General features: G+C 40.7%; 1 protein-coding gene across 8 annotated transcripts in view; it reads left to right on the forward strand.

Moving 5' to 3' along the window:
- The window catches only part of TRAK1 (trafficking kinesin protein 1), a 238,668-nt gene that overhangs the window by 118,571 nt on the left and 98,745 nt on the right, over positions 1–21,352 (forward strand). For 6 of the 8 annotated variants that reach the window (XM_036759410.1, XM_036759409.1, XM_036759411.1 and 3 more), the window contains one exon: positions 13,618–13,812. Coding sequence is in view for 1 of the 8 variants with exons in the window: in XM_036759414.1 (XP_036615309.1) it covers positions 13,618–13,812 (195 nt within the window). In the remaining 7 variants the exon portion in view is untranslated. Of the gene's footprint in view, positions 1–843; positions 867–1,230; positions 1,273–13,617; positions 13,813–21,352 lie in introns of those variants that run through there. The other 2 variants (XM_036759413.1, XM_036759412.1) reach the window with 2 other exon arrangements.

Genomic DNA, 21,352 nt, shown 5'->3' on the forward strand with positions numbered 1-21,352 from the left:
GGTGCTCCCTTTTGCTTGGATGATTGAAGTTGCTTCCTTCTCCTTTAATTAATCTAAGCTTATTGTAGGATGGCTTAAATCTTTTAATGTATAACTGATCAAAGCATTCCCAGCCTTAAAACTTTCAATGGCTCATTGTGAGCTGAATAAAAGCGTAAACTCCTTGGATTTGTGTTCAAAGCCTTAGGTGATTTGATCCCTAGTTCCTCCACATTTTTCCTTTAGCCAAACCAGACTTTTAAGAAGTGCAACATGTTCACAAATATTGGACTTTCCCTTTGCCACACCCTTTTCCTTTCCTTGAATCCTGCCCTTTAAGGGCTATCTCAATCCCCACCTCCTTCATGAAGCTTTTCCTTCCTCCACCCCAAAACTAGATGATGTTTCCTTTATCTGAACTTTGTGTGTATTTGGTGTGCACTTTTTTATGATTTTTGCCCTTTGTATCCCCAAAACTTTGCAAAGTCCTTAGCACATAGTAGTCAGTCAGTAAATGTCCACTATGTGCCAGGAACTGTTAAGCACTCACACACATACACACACACACACACATACACACAAAAGGTAAAGGGCAGTCCCTTCTCTCAGGCAGCTTACAGAGGCAACAAATGAACAACCATGTACAAACTACATACCAGATAAATTGGAAATAATTAACAGAGGGAAGGTATTAGAATTAAGAGGGAATAGAAGACTTCCTGTAGAAGACAGGATTTTAGCTGGGACGTGAAGGAATCAAGGATGCAGAGATGAGAAGGGGAGAGCATTCCATGCATGGAGGACAACCAGCTAAAGTGCCTGGGAGCCAGGAGATGGGGAGTCTTATTTGTGGACCAGCCAGGAGGTCATCATCACTGGATCAAAGAGTATGTGGTAGGGAGAAAGGTCTAAGTAGACTGGAAAGGAAGAGGGGTGGGGCAGGTTAGAAAGGGCTTTGAATGACAAAGTATTTTACATTTGGTCCTGGAGGCATGGAGACTGACTAGGGAGTGACCCGGTCAGACCTGTGCTTTAGGAAGAGGTTAATAAACACTTGGTCAACTAAATCCCAACTTTAAATCCCGGATCCTGAATATTGAAGTTAGATAGTTCAGGGCCTTCTTTCCTTGTTTTTCTCTGTATGTTGCCCAATATGTGGCCAAGGGGGCAGCCTCTAGTTCGTTGAACTTGCTGTATTGCACAAGGCTGAACTTTTAGCCTCTTTTTAGTTAACTCCTCTTTGAAAAGGAACTCAGTTAAGTGACTGTCTTGGATTCAGAGTCTTTTCCTCAGGTACGTCCTTTATTTTGAATCTTTTGGGTCCAATGAAAGTTATTTTTAGTCCAGATGGCATTGTTAGCTTTTAAAGAGCTGGGATGAGGCATTAGTTCAGAATACAGATGTCCCTGAGAGCATTCTACCCTAAGTTTTGCCTCCATTTTACGGGGTGGCTTTGTGGAAAGAGAGCTGGCTTTGTGGTTAGAACACAGGGGTTCAAATCTCAACTCTGCTCTGTTCTACCTAGGGGTTACTTTACCCACTCTGGGCCTCAGCTTTCTCATCTGTAAATTATGGGAGTTGGACCAGATGACATCTAAGCCCCAGAGTCCAACTCTCAATCCCAGGAATGCCAGAAAAAGGAGTTTAGCTCTTTGAGTGACAATCTTCTCTCTCTTCATTCTTCCCCCTCCTGCTTCTTTTTATAGCTCTTTTTATGTCCTACCCTTTTTTCCCCTCTTCTGAATGAGCAACTTGAAAGTATTAAAGGAAGGAGGCAGCTAAAAATCCCTCTTTGGTTTTGCTTTTGGGAGCAAGAGAGAAGGAAGAAAGAAAAATGGCAGCATTTGGAGGCCCAAGTCAGGTCAAATAGAAAAGGTGTAGATATAGTAATAGTATAGTAGACAAGTTGAGGTCCTCACTTTACTACCAACTTTGTTGCTGAGTCATTTCAGTCATTTCCAACTCTTCTTGACCCCATTTGGGATTTTCTTGGTAAAGACACTGGAGTGGTTTGCCATTTCCTTCTCCAGCTCATTTTACGGATGAGGAAACTGATTCAAACTGGGTTAAGTGAGTCTTGCCCGAGGTCATATGGCTAGGGAATGTCTGAGGCCAGATTGAAATTCAGGAAAACTCATCTTCCTGACTCCAGGGCCAGCACTCTATCCACTGTGCCACCTAGGTGCCCTCTTAACTGTTGTTTTTTGTTTTTGTAGATCATTTCCAAGGATGCTTTTAGTTATTTTTTTCCTATAATTGAGTTGTCATTTCTAAAATGATGAAAAATAGTTACCTGGGGCATTGTACCTTGAGGTTATGTTACCTTTGTAGTGGGTCTCAATGGACGCTAGATGGCAATATCGGCTACCACGTATTGTTCATTGAGTGAGAACTCGATTCCTTGCAGATAGATACACTGTATAAACTACAGATAGAAGCTTGCCATCTCTATTTCCATTCTTGGGAAGGGAGCCACAATGTATTTCTAAGAGTCTTATATTGAAGACAGCATGACAGAGCAGTGGAATCACAGGACTAGGACAAAGTAGCTCTGGGGTCCTGACCAAGTCATCAGGGCAGCTTGCTTCAACGACAGGGGTACTCTGGCTTTGAACTTTGAGGATCTGGGTTCAAATTCTGTCTGTGTCACTTATTACTTGCTACCTGTGTGACCCTGGGCAAATCTCTTAACTTCTCTGAAACTCAGTTTTCTCATCTATAAAATGAGGCAGTTGGATCAGATATAACCTCTAAGGTCCCTTCCAGCTCTAAAGCTAGACCCTGTGATCTTATGATTTAAAATGCCTGGGCCTCAGTTTCCTAATGTATAAAATTGACTTGATCTTGAGTCTGCCCTTATTTCCTATAATCCTAAGCATTCTTATGGTAAACTCTGACTAATGCTTTCCCACAGGTATTGCTCAAAGTCTTTTATATCATTAAGTCAGAGACCTCTGATCCTGTTGGGTTGGAAATGCCTTCTTTTAGCAGACATCTTAACATACCTATAGCATATGATAAATCTAGTCTTAGTCACCTGAGCCTCAGAGATGTTAATGGACTTGCCAGTGGTCACACACCCAGGATGGGTCAGAGTAGGAACCTGAACCCTGGTCTCTATAATTCCAACTCTCTCTACTCTGCCATGTTTCCTCTCCTCTTTTTTTTTTGACCCTGTGTGTGCATATATGTATATATGTATCCTTCCAATTTTCCCACATTAAGAAGTTCCCCATAAATAAAGTAGTATGTTTAAAAATTCTTAAGACAGAGTAGAGGGTTTGGTGGAGGGACTAGATTGGAGTAATTTGATTTATCTGTTATCAAATAAATGAGCTCCCCCTTGGTCTGTGATGATGGTGTTTGTAACCCACCAGCAGTAGGACATGTGCTGAGTTGCTTCTGTGCAGTGGTGACAGAATGCACTGAACCATCCCCACTGACAGATGGAAGCAACAGCTTTGCCCTCATTAGCATCCATTGCCTTTTTTCTATGTTGGCTATAATATTCAGTGTTTAAAAAAAAATCAAGATCACTAGTTCTCTGTAATTGACTTATTAGTATATTTCACCCAGGAAATGGGTAGTTTCTTATCATTATTATGCTATAAGCTGTCATTTACAAATCACCAGAGCCATAACTGGTATTGGGTGAAAGGGGCTTTGCCCTGGTGCACTGACCTCTAGGGGACTGAACTTTGCAAAGCATTTCTCTCAAAACAGCCCTGTGAGGTTGATAACGTTAATCATTATTACCTTCATCTTATAGATGATAGATATAGATAGAATCCGAGATTATCTCAGCTGGAATGTGATTCCAGGTCTTTTATAGTCTTTCCATTGTACCATCTTTGTTGCACAGACAATTGATTTTTACTATATATAAATGAACTGTCAGAGGTAAAATCAGTATGATATTCAGTGCACTAGAACTTTGCTTCAGAATGATCTGTTAGAAAAAAATGTTGGCTCCCAAAATGCTTCGTCTTGGATCTTATCCTAGGCAGTTTAAAAATACCAAGAGAATCTAGTCATGCTGTCTCATCTGTAATGCAGTCAGCGTGTGCTTGAACATAACTGTCTACAGTAATATTGCTGCTTACACACTTGCCTCTTTCATGGATCATATGATCATAATTTTAGAAGTAAAAGGAAGCTGAGAAGTCATCAGATTCAACCTCCTCGTTTTTTCAGATGAGGGAACTGAGGCCAAGAGGGGTTAGTTAATTCAATAAGCATTTATCAAGCAGCAACTATGTGTGGTCACTGTGCTCATAAGCCTGGAGATACAAAGAAAGGCCAAAAAAAAAGGGGTCCCTGCCCTCAAGGAGCTTACTGTGGAAGCAATATGCAAATGATTTACAAATGTACAAATATATAGATATGAGAGGATGATATGGAGAGACTTACAGAGGGAAAGCACAATAGCATTCGGGGGAGAGGAAAAGTCTTCTTTATTTTCTTTTTTTTTTTATTAATTCATTTGTTTTTAGTTTTTACCATTCACCTCAGTAAGTTTAAATTTTCTCCCTCTCCCTTCTCCCTTCCTCCCCAAGATGGCATGCAGTCTGATATAGGCTCTATATATACATTCCTATAAAACATTTTCACATTAGTCATGTTGTATAGAAAAATTATAACGAATAAGAGAAACCATGAGGAACAAAACAAACGACAACAGCAAAAAGAAAATAGTTTGCTTTGCTCTGCATTCAGACTCCATAGTTCTTTCTCTGGAGGTGGATGGCATTTTCCATCATGAGTCCTTTGGAATTGTTTTAGGTCCTTGGTTGTTGAGAAGGGCTAAGTCTATCAAATCAATCTTCACACACAGAGGGAAAGACTTCTTATGCTAAAAGTGTCTGAGGTGGGATTTGAACCCAGGTCTTCTTGACTCCAAATACAGTACCCTAATTCATGGAAAAAGGTCCTTCTAAAACCCTATTTTTTTAAAAAAACAAAAACAAAACTACCCTACAACAACTGACCAATGGCTCACTCATGGAGATCTTTGGCCAGGCTGTTTCCTATCCTTCTACAGTGTACGTGTTTTTCTGGTAATGAGGTAACAGGTAATAAGGAGGTACAAAAAGAGCCCTTTTTATATCGCTTAGCTATAGGACCATTTTCCTACCATCCTCTTGGCAAATACAAACAGAACACAGCCTTCTATTATAGTTCCTTTGAGAATTATAGAATGAGTGTGTCAGAGTCAGATCTGGTGGTGTTTGCATTTCTTTGTTCTGGTTTAGTCTTTTATGGCACTCGCACCCCACCCTTCTTCCCCTCCCTGGCTCATTGCTAAGCTTGTGAAAAGATAAAGTTTGCTATTACTCACTGAACTTGACCAGCCTTCCTGAAACATTGATCTCACCCCTGTCTTCAGATGCATTTCCTATGGGTGATTTGTCCTTTTCCATATTCACCCACTTTAGATCAGGAGAGTGTTCTATATTATCCTATTTCTTTCCTTGAGCACAGACCTCTTAGAATTCTTTTTTCTATCTGTCATCACTCCTGTTCCCATGGCTTTGTTCTTGCCTTGGCTCGTTGTAGTGTTGACCCACCAAGGGAGGATCAGATTTCAAGCACGTTTTAAATGATATCCATTTATTTCTACCTTTCCTGGCCTCTCTGCAGCCTCATATCTCTCTTTGCATCATGCATTGGATTCTCTGGATTCTGGTTTTTTCAGATTTTCATCAGGGTCTTGGACAGCAGAGCCCTGTTCGCTCAACAGTCTTCTGTTGTTTGGGCCTTTCTTTCAAAGATGATTATGCTGCCCTCCCATTTTCAAGCCCTTATTCATTGTCTTGGTGCTATCTTCTAATCTGATCAGAATGATCAGAATCCTTTTCACCCTTACGTTTGGGAGCCCAGGCATGCTTTCTAGGTAGGCCTAGGTGTTTCTTCAGTGTCAAGATCAGACTAATTGTTTTTCTTTTTTTTTTAAACTTGGTTTCTCCCTCACAATTGCTCAGGTGCTTTGAAATGAAGGAAAATAATCCAGCATGGAGCAAAATAAGATACTGATTATGTCTTTGTCTCACTTCCAACTTTTCCTCCCTCTCCTACCCTCCAGTTTCCCTGGAGGATTGTTCCTGTTGGGCATAGAGGGGAAGAAAGACTGGGCATTTTTCTTTACTTAGCTTCCTTTTTATTAGTGACTCTGCAAAATCTCAGATGAGTTACAGGGGTTTGAGAAGTTAAGAGAAGAGAGAAGATTTTTGTAATCTGCTCAAGCTTGAGAATTCTCTTGCCCTGCTCTTTGTTATTCTAATGATAATAAAGCATTTATATAATGTTTTAAGGTTTACAGAGTGCTTTGCTGTTGTCGTATTATCCTGCTGGTATCTCTGGGAGGTAGGTGCTGTTATTGTTACCCCCATTTTACAGATGAGTAAACTAAGGCAGACAGAGGTTAAATGATTTGCCCAGGAGAACACAGCTAGTAAGGATCTAAGGTCAAATTTGAACTCAGATCTTCTTGACTCCAGGTCCAGGACTCTATCCATAATGCCACCTAGCTGCCAGTGCTTTTAAGCAATGGTTGACTTACTTGAAACATCCAAAAAGGAAAAAATCCTTACATCTGCAATGTTTACTGAATCTGGAGTCTGAGGGACCCAAGTTCAAATCCAAGCTCTTCCAATCCTCAGTTTCTTCGTCTGGAAATTGAAGAAGATGGTCTCAATAACCTCCAAGGTCTTTTCTAGTTCTTAATTTTATCATCCTATGACCAATGATTCCATGATCTTCTCACACCCTCTCCTACCTTCAGAAGTCTGGCTCTGGAATCATATTCATCCTTTGAGACAAACTGAAGTGCCATCTCCTCCATGAAACCTTCCCTGATCTCTCTTTTCCCATAACTCTCATGATGTTTGTCCTTGATGTTTGTCCTGTGCTTCTCATAGGCATACATTACTAACTAACTACCTGTTAGTTATTCCAAACTGTGTGCGTTTCAAATTCAGCTCATCCAAAATAGACCTCATTATCTCCCTTCCCCAAACACTCTATTCTTCTACCCTTCCTTATTACTTGTGGGTACCACTATCCTAGTAGTCATCCAAGTTTGGAACCTCAGTGTCATCATCGACTCCTTATTCACATTCATCCCCCAGTCAATAAGTTGTCAAATCTTGTAATTTCTTTCTCCACAAGATCTTTCACATAAATCTCCTCCTGTACCCTCTCACAGGCACAGCCTTAGTTTGGCCCCTCATCACTTCTTGCCTGGATTTTTGCGTTAGCCTTCTGACTGTTCTCTGCTTCAAGTAACTCCCTGTTCTACCTTCTACACGACTGCCACAATGATGTTCCTTCCTTAAAGTGTTAGATCTGCCCGTGTCATCCCTACAACTCAATAAACTCCCATAGCTCCCTATTATTACCTCTAGGGTCAAATATGAAGTCTTTGTAGTTTTTGGAAGGGGGAAGGCAGGGCAATTGGGGTTATTAAGTGACTTGCCCGAGGTCACACAGCTAGTAAGTGTGTCGTGTGTCAAATGTCTGAGGTCGGATTTGAACTCAGGTCCTCCTGATTTTGGGGCCAGTGCTCTACTCCCTGAGCCACTTAGCTGCCCCTTATATAAAGTCTTTGGTTTGGTATTTAGAGTTCTTCACAACCTGGTCCCTTCTACTTTGTCAGTCTTCTATGTTTCTCTCCTCTACACACTTTGTGATCCAGCTTACACTCACCTGTACTCTGTCTCTCATCTCGGAATCTCCGCCTCCTCACCGTTGCTGCTTAGTTGGGCTTCAACTCAAGGCATTTCCTGGTCCTTTGTGCTGTTAGTGCTTTCTCTTCTAAGGTTACTTTCTGTTTATCCTATATGTATCTTATATGTATCTACTTAGTTAGTTACATGTTTTCTTCTAAGGTTACTTCCTATTTATCCTATATGTATCTTATATGTATCTACTTAGTTATTTACATGTTTCCTTTACTAGAAAGCTTCTAACTTCCTTATTTACTTTACTACAGAACCTGAGGACAGCTTCTGTTTTTGCCTTACATCCCTAGTGCTTAGCATAATGTCTGCCTAGTAATTGGCTAAGTGTAGTAAATTACTAAAAAGTGTAAGTGACTAAGTAGTAAGTGACTGAGTGGTAAGTGACTAAGGAATGGTGAATATATAGGTGATATAGAAGTTTTGGCCTCAGGAGTTACTTCCTAACCTGGAATTTAATCCTCCTTTGTCTGTCGCTGGTGACTGCCCTGGGGTTGGGGGTTGCGGAGTGTGTTAGTGAGCAATTAGTTCATCTGGTTTTAGCTCTCTTATTTTTTCCTTTTTAGTTTTGTTTATTTAGTTCTGCTGAGATTACAGTATTTGGTACCTCACTAGTTGCCTAAGACTACCTCATTTCATGGAAGATGGTTCTTGCATTGTTTTCCCTAAAATGGGCAGTATCTCTTACCCGTCCCTGCCTTTCTTCAAAATCATTATGTGCCAGGTATTGCTTTCCCCCTTCTCACCTTTCACCCTGCATTTTTTCACTGTTTTCCCTGCTTGGTACTCAATTCTGGTGTTTTTTCTGAGCCTTTCTTCCTGATGGCTACTTTCCCCTTTTGCCTTCTGTGAGTATACGCTTTTTTTTTCCTTTTCCTCTCCCTTGCCAGTCTCTAGGTTCCTCTCTGACATTCCCAGTTTGCAGGGATGTTTGTGGACCCTCACCTTTCTCTTGCCAGTACAAATGCCATTCACCCATCACTGAGGTCTGTCACTCCCAATGCCAGCCTCCTCTTCTTCCTTGCTAGCTTGGAGTCTCTATAGAAGATGGTGTTTCCCTGGTAACATAGGCAAGAAAGTCTGGAAGCCCCATCCAGCTGCTCCTTTATGTGCTTAAAAAGCCTGCTGAGGAGTAGCAGACATCATAATTCAGCAGCAAAGCTCCCACTACCTGATAGATCTCATGTTGGGTGCTATTGATTTTGTAAAGACTAAATCTTGGCTTGGACTCCTTGACCGTGGTCTGCCATAATGCCAGGCAAAGTCATATGGATTTCTGAGTGAAAGGCATTCCACTCTCCTCCATTTAATTCAGTTCAACAAACACGTGTTAAGCTCCTACTGTGTGCCCAGGTACTGTACTGAGCACTAGAGATACAAAGATAACAATTACAATCCTTGTCCTCAAGGAGCTTCCATTTAATAGGAGGACAGAATGTAATGATGATGGAAATAGTAACTAGCTTTTATGTAGTATTTTAAGGAATCTTTTGTATATGTTAACTCATTTGATCTTCAACAACCCTGTGAAGTAGGTACATGAATTGCTCAGTAGTTCATTTTGACTCTTCGTGACTCCTTTTGAGATTTACATGGCAAAAATACTAGAGTGGTTTGCTGTTTCCTTCTCCAGCTCATTTTACAGATGAGGAAACTGAGTCACAGAAATGAAGTGACTTGCCCAGTGTCACACAGCTAGTGTTTGAGGCAAGATTCGAACTCAAGTCTTCTTGATGCCAAGAAAACCTGTCAGCACACTAATGCCTGACATTTATATAATAACCTAAGTTTTATAAAACACTTTTTCATTTGATCCTTAACTTCACTGTGAGGTAAGTGCTGCAGGCAATATCCCTAGGCTTCGAGAGGTCAGTAACAATTATAATAACCTTTGCGACCCTGAAAGCTTTTAAGTGACTTGTCTATGGTTACTTGACTGGTGAGTGATGGGGGTAGGATTCAAACTCAGGCCTCTCTTGACTCCACTTCTAAAATTCTTTCAAATGAATCACTGCCTTGTCTGTGCAGGGCATATGAGAAAATGTAGGGTAATAGGAGAAAGAACAGTAGTTGCTGAAAAGATCAGGGAAGGCTTCACAGAGGAGGCAGAACAGAGCAGAGCTCTGAAGGAAGAATAATGTATTTTGAAAGACTGGGATGGAAGAAGAACATTTCAGGCAATGGGGACTAGCTTGTGGGAATGTCTGAAGGTGGGAGACAGATAGTGGAGTTTGTCTGATTTGGCTGAAACATAAGGTCTGTAAAGGTGAGTAATGAGACCTCTGGAAGGGAAAGTTCTAGTCAGATAGTAGAGGTACTTAAGTGCCAGGCTGGGTAACCTGTATTTTATCCTAGATTATAGGCAGTTGGATTGGTGAGCCTGATACTGACTTGGTCAGATTTGTGCCTTAAGAAGACTATTTTATCACATTGGAGGGAGTGGAGATTGGAAGTCGAGAGACCAATGAGGAAGTTATCCCAATAATCTAGGGGAGGGGAGAAGAAGGCTTGAACTATGGTGGTGGCTATGTGAATGGAGAGAAAGGGACATATATATGAGAGATGTTATGGAGATAGAATGCCTCTCAAAAAGAACAGCAACTTGGCAACTCTTCTTTTTTGGCAGTCTCTAATCCCTATCACATTCTTCCTTGTCTTCTATTTAGTGTATATCCCATTATAGTGGAGGATTATTACCCTTCTGCCTGAGAGGGCAATAAGAAAGGCTTTCTGGAAGACATAGCATTTTAATTGGGCCTTGAGAAATGAAGGATTGCTCACTCTTCTAGGCCAGGTTCCCTGGGTCTTCTCTTGGCATCCCTTATATGGTGCCTTGTATGATGCCATTCTTATTATAAAGGCTCAGTATTTGGAACTTTCAATTTCTGAGAGCTCTCCCTCTGTGCTGGAAGGAACAGGCACAGAGTTAGAAGAACAGATGTAGATGGGAAAAATGTATTTGGACCCTGCCTTGCTTTAGGATACCTTATCCCTGTAGTCACTCTAGGAGGGTTTGGAGAATGTGATACTGCCTTGGCCATGCTTTATACTGTAAATAGGTTGACCTTCAGCACAGTGAATGTGGAAGGGGAAATCAAATACCAGCTTGGTTTTTCTTGGTGAATCTGGCACTCTGACAGAATCTTTGTATGTGACAGTATTACTGGACAAAAGAATCTCTCTCTCTCTCTCTCTCTCTCTCTCTCTCTCTCTCTCTTTCTCTCTCTCTCTCATATACACTCCCATAAAAGCTAATTTTTTATGCCCTGCCCCTCCCAAAGATTAAAAAAAAGTCTGACTGTTGAGCCCATTTTTGTCCCTGGGAGCTCCCTCCCCATGGGGATGGGTCTGTGTACACTTCTTGGTTTCCTGGCGACAGAGGCTGGCACCACTTTGGAGAGGCTAGGCTTGGGTGGCGCACGGACGTGCTCTGACTGCCCCATCCTATCACGAGGCTGGCTTTGTTCACTCTTTAGCCAGAAAATTTTGACAGATGGATAGCAGCTTCTTGATCCTGAGTGCTCTTTTGACATTTGATAGGGACTTTCTGGTGCTGGTAAATAGCTAAAGAAGTTGCCCTTTTAAATTTTTTTTTTGTTTAGGAAATGTATCTTTATAGATGGAAACTAGTTAGGGAAACTAATGAAACCGTGAATTGTTTCAAAGAAAACATTTGGTTTGTTATTCCTCCTGAGCATTCTCTTCCCACCCCCACCCTCTATCCTTCCAGTAATGAGAAGAGGTAGGGGAAGAAATAGGAGACATCATCTGTCATCGACTTGGAAGGCTGCCTCACAGGCTTATGGCTGTGACATAACACCAGAGTCTTAGCCAGGCCTTTCCAAAGTTAGAACGCTATTTTACAAATGCCTAATTGTAATAGAATCACTCAGCCTCTCTGGGCCTCAGTTTCTTCATCTGTAAAATGAAGGTGTTGGACCAAATGACCTGAGACCCCTTCCCACCCTAGACCTATGATCCTATAATTCACGAGTCTCCGATGGTTTCTTCCTTTCTTGAAACCTGGAGGTTGCCTGGATGGCCTGTAGGTGTCTTTCAGTGCTATGATTATTTAACAAAGTGTTTTGGGAGGTGTTTTGTCTTCTAATTAAATATGTGTTCTAATTAGGTTAATACAAAGATTAAAAAAAAACCTTTTACTTTTTTCTCTCCTCTTTTAGGATTCAGGAGCCTTTTGGCTCATCTTATATAGTATGACATTTAACAAATGTCATTAAATACGTGAATGGAAGAGAGGAAAATAAAGCTGACTTTGGTTGGTGTGACATGGGTTTAGACGTTTAAAGTTCTTCTTTCTAACTATGCCAACACCCTGTATTCTTGACCTCAAACAACCCTGGCCCTTGTGCCCAAATGAGGTTGGGTTAAGTGGTGTCCAAGGTCTCTCCAAGGTCCTTGTCTGGATCTATCATCCAGTGATTACAGGTGAAGGCAGGATTGCCTGTGAGAGATTGCAAATGGATCGTTTCAGTTGAATTCTAGTTCCTAGAGGTGAACTGCTGGTCGATAATATTAATGACCTTCTTTCTGCTTGTATGTGTATTCCCAGCACTTAGCATGTTTCCTGGTACATAATAAGTGCTTAATAAATGCTCATTGGTTGTCTTAATAATGATAATAATAGCTAACATATATAATGTCTTAAGATTTGCAAAGCTTAGGCATATTATCTGACTTCATTTTCACAATAGCCACATGAGGTAGATGTGATCATTGTGCTATTGAGTCGTTTCACTTGTATCCAACTCTCCATGACCCCATTTGGGGTTTTCTTGGCAAAGATACTGGAGCGGTTTTCCATTTCTTTCTTCAGTTCATTTTACAGGATGAGAAAACTGAGGCAAGTTGGGTGAAGTGACTTGTCCAGGGTCATACAGCTCGAGGTTAGTTTTGACGTCAGGAAGATGAGTCTTACTGATTCCAGGCCCAATGCTCTGTCCACTGCGCCACCTTGTCCCCATTTAATAGACAAGAAGATGGAATCTGGCAGAGATTCAGTGACTTTCCCATGGTCATTCAGCTAGTACATGTCAGAGGCAGAATTAGAACTCAGACCTTCCTGACCCCAAGTCCAGCACTCTATCCACTAAGAACAATAATAATATTAATTTGTAATTATAATAGCATGTTGATAATATGCAATATAAATCATATAAAATAATATCGTATCATTCATTATTAATCAATCATATAGTATACAGTTATACTCATATAGTATAAGATTTAGACGCATATATAGTATGTGATTATACTTGTATATGTAATTATAATCATATATAATAATATTAATAACAATAATAATTAGGGATAGAGACTGCTCATGTGATTTCATTGGTATGGGGAACTCTCAGGTGAGGAAATTTGTGCTACCAATGCAAGTTAGTACTGTTTCTGCACCTTACAGTCTTAGAGAATTGCCTGGAGCACTGAGCAGTTAGGTGACTTGGCCAGGGCCACCGTTAAAAGGTTTCAGAGTCAGGATTCTAACCTAGATTCAAATCAGAGGCAACATTGTTTGTGTAACCTGGAATTGAGATCTAGAAGAAAACGAAAGTTAGGAACTACCCCCAAGGAATTTGCAATCCCCTTAATTAAGAAGCATGCCAAAATACCCTGTGGGTCCTAGGTGGGGAGAGCTGATTTGAGTAAGCCATGCTGAGAGGCACATAGCAGAAGTAGAATGGGGGGAATATTTATGGAAGCACAAAACTATAGGGATTAGATCTGGAAAAGACCATAAAGACCATTTAGCCTAATCTCCACCTCATTTAGCAGATGAGAAAACTGAGTCTCAGAAATGTTTTAATGGCTCACCCAAAGTCCTGTAGCTCATTATTCCCTAAGTATAAATATCCCTGATGTCTTAAATCTTTCTTTTCAGATGTGTGCAATAGTACTGATCTTCCTGAAGTTGAAATCATCAGTCTGCTGGAGGAACAACTGCCCCATTACAAGCTAAGAGCAGATACAATCTATGGTTATGACCACGACGACTGGCTTCACACACCTCTCATTTCTCCTGATGCTAATATCGACCTAACAACTGAACAGATAGAAGAGACGTTGAAGTATTTTCGTAAGTGGCCATCCTTTTTTGGGTTGATGGTACTGTTCTGTTCTGGTGTCAAAATAACCATGAAAACTGACCAAATCCATTTTCAGGTGCAATACTGGAGATGTTTTACTAACTAGCACGACCCATTAAAATATTTTATTTTTCAGTCAATAAACATTTCTTTTCTCTCCTCAATTTCCCAATTTAGAAGGCAAAAAATAATAGCAAAACTGCTTTAAAATATTCAGAATCAAGCAAAACAGATTCATGCATTGGCTGTGTCTAAAAATGTTTATTTCATTCTGCATCTTGAATCCATCACCTCTTTGTCAAGAGATGGGGTAGCATAAATCATCTAGAATTGGGACTGGCCATTGCATTGATCAGAGTGCTTAAGTCTTTCAAAGATATCTGTCTTTATAATGTTGTTTTTGTTATATATGTTATTTTCTTGGTTCTGCTCACTTCACTCTGAATCAGTCCATACAAATCTTCCCAGGTTCCTCTAAAGCCATTCCCTTTTATTATCACTTACAGTACCGTAGTATTCCATCACATTCAGCCCTTCCCCTGTCAATGGACACCCTGAATTTCCAGTTCTTTGTCACTTCAAAAAGAATTGTTATAAATATTTTTTGTGCATTTAGGTCCTTTTCCCTCTTTGGTCTCTTTGGAGTCTTGGCCTGGTAAGAGGGATAAAGGGCATGCAAAATTTAGTGACTCTTGGAATGTAGTTCCAGGTTGCTTTCCAGAAGCATCTTAAAAGTGTACGAATTCAACAGAATCTCTTCTTTCATCTTTCATCTGTGGTGAAGCTATTAAAGAAAGTGTGTTACAGAACTGAATTAGCCAATCAACGGTATCTACTAAGTACCTACTATGTGCTAGGAATTGGAAAGATAGGCAGGCTATATATTATTCATTTTGTTAAATATTTCCCAGTTACATTTAAATCTGGTACTGGGGGCACTTGGGAGTATTGTGGGCCTCCTGTTTGACATGGATACAGGGAAGTTAGGTGGCGCCACAGTGGATGGAGCACCAGGCAGGAGTCAGGAAGACTTGTCTTTGTGAGTCCAAATCCAGCCTCAGATACTCATTAGCTGTGTGACCCTGGGCAAGTCACTTAATCTTGTTTGCGTCCTAATCTGTAAAATGAGCTGGAGAAGGGAATGGCAAACCACTCCATTATCTCTGCCAAGAAAACTCCAAATGGGGTCAAGAAGAGTTAAACAGGACTGAAAAGCAACTGAACTGGGAAACTCTCTTTTTGATTTTTTTTTGTTTGTTTTTTGGAGGGGGGAAGGCAGAGCAGTTGGGGTTAAGTGACTTGCCCAAGGTCACACAGCTAGTAAGTGTGTCAGGTGTCTGAGGCTGGATTTGAACTAAGGTCCTCCTGACTCCAGGGCTGGTACTTTACTTACTGTACCACCTAGCTGCCCCTAGATTTGTTTTTAAGTGTCAGAGGTGGGATTTGAACCCAGGTCTTGCACATTACCAGATTTACTATGTCATGCTGCCCTCTTAATTTCAGCATTAAAGTCAGTATCAATATTATAATAATTTATAGCAAATTGTTAGATTGAGGGGCCAGATTTGGAATCAGGAAGACTTAGGTCCAGGGCCTGGCTTTGACATACACTAGCAGTGTGCTTCTGGGCAAGTCACCTATTTTTGTAACGACAAGTATTCTTTCTTCTGTACCATCTTCCTTCCCCACAGACAACTCGATGATATATAATTTGTTCCTGATGAACTTAATCTTCAGTGGTAAAAGGAGTTTCCACACTGGGAGTACTCTTATGGTCCTGAGATCTTACAAGTCCAGAGCCTGAACCTTCCCTCCTCTCCCCAAATCATAATAATCAGGTTATAGGATCATAGATACAGGTGTGGAAGAAATCCAAGAGGTGATATCTTTCCAGTGCTTTCATTTTATAGATGAGAAAACTTGAAGCCCAGAAAGCTTAAAAGAATTGACCAAGACTGACTAAGACGTAGCAAGTGAGATTTGAATTCAGGTCTTCTAACGTCAGTTTCAGCCATTTCCTGCTCCCCTACCCTCCTTCACCATACTCTCTCCTATTATAATTAGCTGATTGCCTAATCCCAGAGGTGGTGAAATTTAGATTCAGTCAAAGGGCTGCACTTGAGGACCTAGAGGGCCACATGTGGCCTCGAGGCTGCAGGTTCCCTACCCACTCTAGTGTGTTATATTTCTTCAGATTACGTTCATATACAATATGTTCTTACATGATGGTAGATTAGGTGATGCCTCATTAATCCGGATATTGCTTACTTGAATTTGATGATAATTCAGACCAGACTGAATTGACAAATAACGTCTGTCCTATCTGGTGAAATAAAAGAACAACAAAACATTTCCTAGCCTCTTAAATAATCAACTGCAGTGGCATCTCATTACACATTGAGTATTTAATTACAAATGATTCTTTGGTACTCATTAGCATGGGCCCAGGAGCCCTGCCTGTTCTCAGCATAGTTGTCAGTAATTAGTTTGCTTGACTGAAATAATGTGGCATTTCTCTTTAAAACAAAACAGAAATTTCTATCCTTCAGTGTGCTTACAAATTCATTCTAAATTCATGTAGCTTTATTTTGTTATTTCCTGTTAGCTCTTCCTCTGGCTGTTGGCTTGTAGGGAGTCATGTTTAGTTTAAAATGACCTGTGTGTTTTGTCCTTGACACATGCCTTGGACACCTTGTTGGGGCAGGAGACCATGGAGGGCGAGTCCATGCTGGAGCTATGAAGAATGTAAATATGATTCTGTAATTTATTAACAATAGAAGGTGACCCCTGTGACATACAGAGAGCACCTACCAGGTCACTCACTTTGCTTTTGCTGTCTGTCACCAGGCAGTTGGGATATTTTGGGCAAAACAGGAAACAAAGTCCTTGTTAGTTGACTTTTGCTATTTTCATTTTGCTTTTGAAAGGAAAAAAAATCTGTTCCCTCTCACTTTCTTGTAGATACTCTCAGTACCCCAACAGACAAAATTTTTTTGCTTCTGGGGACTGCCTCTGAACTTTACCATATCCATGTAAAAAGAGACCCCCCTAAACTAAATGCAGATCAGAGGAATGACAATTTTAGAGACTGTGTTTATCATAAAAAGTGTTCTGAGATCTGAAAGTCAGACAGAGACACCTAAAAAGGGACATGGGTATGTCCTCAGTTGTATAGCTAAGTAAAAGCTTTCCTTCCCAATGATGGATTTGGAAGAATTGCAGTGAGATGTCGATAAGATTTTTGGGATCTGCCCTGTGGCCTGTCTTATGCTTCATTTAAATTGAATCCAAGTATAGTTATGCATCTCGTGGTCCCTCATTGTGATGAGCACATAGTAGGTACAAATTCTTCCAAGATCTTCAGTTTCACTTGTGTGAGCCCTCCCTTCTATCAGTGCAGATCACACCTTTCCCTTGCTTTTGTAGAGGGTCTCATCCCCTGGTGGTCATCACCCTCTGGGGATGAGGCTTTCATACTTTCTTAGTCTGGAACTCAGACAGAATGCCGTACTATCTCAAAAGCTTTTCCAGTTAGGTGCGCCCCAGCCGAAATTCCACCTTCCACAGGAAGCCTTTTCTAATCCCTTTTCATTTTAGTGCCTTCCCTCTGTGGATTATTTCCAGTTTGTCCTGTCTATATCTTGTTTGTACATAATTGTTTCCTCCATTAGACTGTGAGCACTTTGAGGCCTCTCTTTGGGGAGGTGGGTGACTCAGTGGATAGATCCTGGACCAAGAGTCCAGAAGACCCAAATTCAAATGCTGCCTCAGATGTCACTTTAACAGCTATCTGCCTCAGTTTCCTCAATTGTAAAATGAAGATGTTCACAACCCTCACTTCAAAGGGTTGTCCTGAGGATCAAATGAAATAATACTTGTAAAGCTCTTAGCACTCAGTAGGTGCTTGTAAAGCTCTTAGCATTTAGTAGGTGCTTAATAAGTGCTTGTTGACTGACTAACCTAATTGGCCTTGAACTCTTATTACTATAACCTTTAAGAAGACAAGACATAGTGGAGGTCTGAAACACTAAATTCAACATTTTATGACAGTTCTGTATTGGCTCAACTATGGGTCATTCTTCTTCAAATATTGTTGTTTAGTCATTTTAGTTGTGTCTGACTCTTTGTGACCCCATTGGGGGTTTTCTTGGCACAGATACTGGACTGGTTTGCCATGTACTTTGCTGGCTCATTTTACAGATGAGGAAACTGAGGCAAAAGGGTTAATTGACTTGCCCAGGGTCACACAGCTAGTAAGTGTCTGAGGCCAGATTTGAACTCAGGAAGATGAGTCTTCTTGACTCCAGGCACAGCGCTCTGTGCACTGTGTCAGTCAACAAGCATTTTTTAATTACTTTCTGCGTACCAGACACTATGCTAGGTGCTGGGGGATCCGGTATACAATCTGACTACATATTCTGCCATATTTTAAGATGAACTGGAAGAAACCTTAGAGGTCAGTTAGCCCAATTTCCGAATTTTACATTTAAGGAAAGTGAGGCTTAAGGTCACATAGTAAATATGAAGAGTCAAGTCTTGAACCCAGGGTGTAGTACAGAGAATGTTGGGCTTGGAGTCCAGAAGATCCAGGTTCCAATCCAGCCTCAGATACTATTTCTGTAACCCCAGGAAAGTCACACTTAACCCCTCTGGGTCTCAGTTTCCTCATTTGCAAAATGAGGAGTTTGTCCTCACTGTCCTTCAAGATCTCTCCCAGCCCTACATCTGTGGTCCTGTTATTTTTTTTTTTTAACTACAAGTATTCCTTCTTCTGTACCACGAGACCTCACACCAGGATATTGAACATAAAAAAGCTTTTACAATATGTCTATTTTTATGGATAATTTTTTGTTATTACTTCTTTTTTAGCCTACTGGTATGGCCAGCTTAAATCAATTTACTTGTGTTTTAAACCAAACAAAAGGCTTCTTTTTGTCTAGCTCCAAGTCATGGGAAAGAGGCAACAATCTCTAATGCCTGCCTGATACTTTCCATTTCTAATCTTATGTTTTACTTTTAAAATAACTTCTCTATCAGTGAAAGGTTTTCACAAGGATTTTGTGACTGCTACCAGGCAAATCAGAGGAAAATCTGGGTTGTGTGTCAGAACTGATTAAAGAAAAATCTCTTTCTCTCCCTTCTTTTCTCTGTGCTAGAAGCTTTGCTTTTTGTTTTTTGCTTTGATAAAACCAGCTCTCAAATAGCTGTAGCTAAGAAAAAAGAGGGCTCCCAGCATCTGATTTGGCTTTTCCCATTTTACCGAGTGGTCAAATAACCTTTTCCACAGGGAAAATGATGGATCTCTTTTTTTCTTCTTTTCTTTTCTTTTTCCTTTTATTTCCTTCTTTTCTTCTCCCTCCTCTCCCTTCCTTCCTTCCTTCCTTCCTTTCCTTCCTTCCTTTCCTTCTTCCCTCCCTTCTTCCCTCCCTCCCTCCCTTTCTCCCTCCTTTCCTTTCCTTTCCTTTCCTTTCCTTTCCTTTCCTTTCCTTTCCTTTCCTTTCCTTTCCTTTCCTTTCCTTTCCTTTCCTTTCCTTTCCTTTCCTTTCCTTTCCTTTCCTTTCCTTTCCTTTCCTTTCCTTTCCTTTCCTTTCCTTTCCTTTCCTTTCCTTTCCTTTCCTTTCCTTTCCTTTCCTTTCCTTTCCTTTCCCTTCCCTTCTTTCTTTCCTTTCCTTTCCCTTCTTTCTTTCCTTTCCTTTCCCTTCTTTCTTTCCTTCCCTTCCTCTCTTCTTTCCTTTTTTCTTTCTTTCCTTTCTTTCTCCTTCCTTCCTCTCTTCTTCCCTCCCCCATTCCCTCCAGTATGCATCATGACTTACAATGACCTTGGACACTTTGTAATAATGTAAATGACCAGTGGCATAAATGCATATTTAAGCTTTCCACAATAATTTTGCTCACTTTGGAATATCTCACTTATCCTGAGTGCCTCCTTCTCTTGCATATCTAATTAGCTGCCAAATCATGCTGATCCCACTTCCACAATATGCTTGCTACATCTGTCCCCCTTTTGCTACTCATGGCCCCCACCCTCATTCAGGCCCTCCTTAGCAGCCTCTTACCAGCCCCTCCTATTTCTACTTCTTGCCTCCATTTTCTCTCCTTGACAATCCATCTTCTTTACAGCTGCCAAATTATAGTTCCCAAAGCCATAAGTATGGTCATGTCACCTTGTCCCTCAAGCAGCTTCCATGGCTCCCTCTTACTTCTAAGGATACAATGTAAGCTCCACTGGGCATTTAAAGTCCTTCACAGCCTGGCTATCTCTGCTGACACATCACACACTGCTCCCCTTCATGCTTTTTTAAATAATTAAAGAATAGTGGGGAATCTTTTATTTTTTACACCTTTCAATTAATTGTGCAGCACTGAAGATATGGTTTGCTGGAGAAAAGTGGAAAAAGCCTTCCTGTTTTCCTTCTCCTATTTTTATTAAGGATATGTCTAGCTTGTGCTTATATCATTTTCATAAGTAAATTAGAAAATGTAAGTACGTACATACAACACTATTAAGGGATGTTGCGAATCAGTCCAGATCCTGGGCCACTCACCTGACCTTTCACTGCCCACAGACGTGACTCTAAAAGCTTCTTGTGCTGATGGTCTAATACTTTTAAAAAATACTTTTAAAAAAAAGGGAGAAAAGAAAGTCTAACCATTGATTTTTTTGGTTATTCAGTCATTTTTCAGTTGTTTCAGACTCTTCATCATCCCATTTTGGGTTTTCTTTGCAAAGATATTGGAGTGGTTCGCCATTTCCTTCTCTAGCTCATTTTACAGATTAGGAAACTAAGGCAAATAAGGTTAAATGACTTGACCAGAGACACACAGCTAGGTAAGTGCCTGAGGCTGAATTTGAACTCAGGTCCTTCTAACTCCAGGCTGGGAACTCTATCCACTGTGCTTCCTGGCCTCCCTATAACCATAGATCCATGTATACATAAATATGGGAGGGAAAGGGGAGCACCTTCTCCATGATAAGAGTCTGAGCTTTGAAGTTATGCTGACTATTAAAACAGTGTTAGATAGGAAACAGGAAGAAAGGACCTACATCTATGAGTCTTAAGTAAATGACTAAAGCCCGAAAATTTCTTGGAAAACCCAAGGTATCCTTACTGTGTGGGAGTAAGCCTCAGTAGCTTTCTGTACCAGAATCACCTTCAAGGTCTATCAGCTAAAAGGCAACTTCATTTTTTTTTCCACACCCCAGGTCCTCTGGTAACCTTGTCAGTATGCCAAGGGAAAGAGGTATATGCTTCTGGCAAACTTACTCATTCTAACTGGCTGGTGAGGGTGCTTGCTTTCTGAATGCTTAGCTTTTCTAGGCCATATTTCACTTACCTAGGGTAAAGAAGATCAGACAGGATGAAGGCAAAAAGTCCAATCCTTCCTCATCTTGCAAGAACCTGAGTCCCAGAGAGGTTGTACCCTCTCCTGGATCACACAACTAGTATCTAAGTTAGGAGAAGAACCTGGCTCTTCCTGACTCTGGAGTCCTACACACACTGTCTGCAGTTCCCATTCTACAAACAATTA

Source organism: Trichosurus vulpecula, chromosome 5, assembly GCF_011100635.1.
Source record: "Trichosurus vulpecula isolate mTriVul1 chromosome 5, mTriVul1.pri, whole genome shotgun sequence".
Taxonomy (NCBI): Eukaryota; Metazoa; Chordata; class Mammalia; order Diprotodontia; family Phalangeridae; genus Trichosurus; species Trichosurus vulpecula.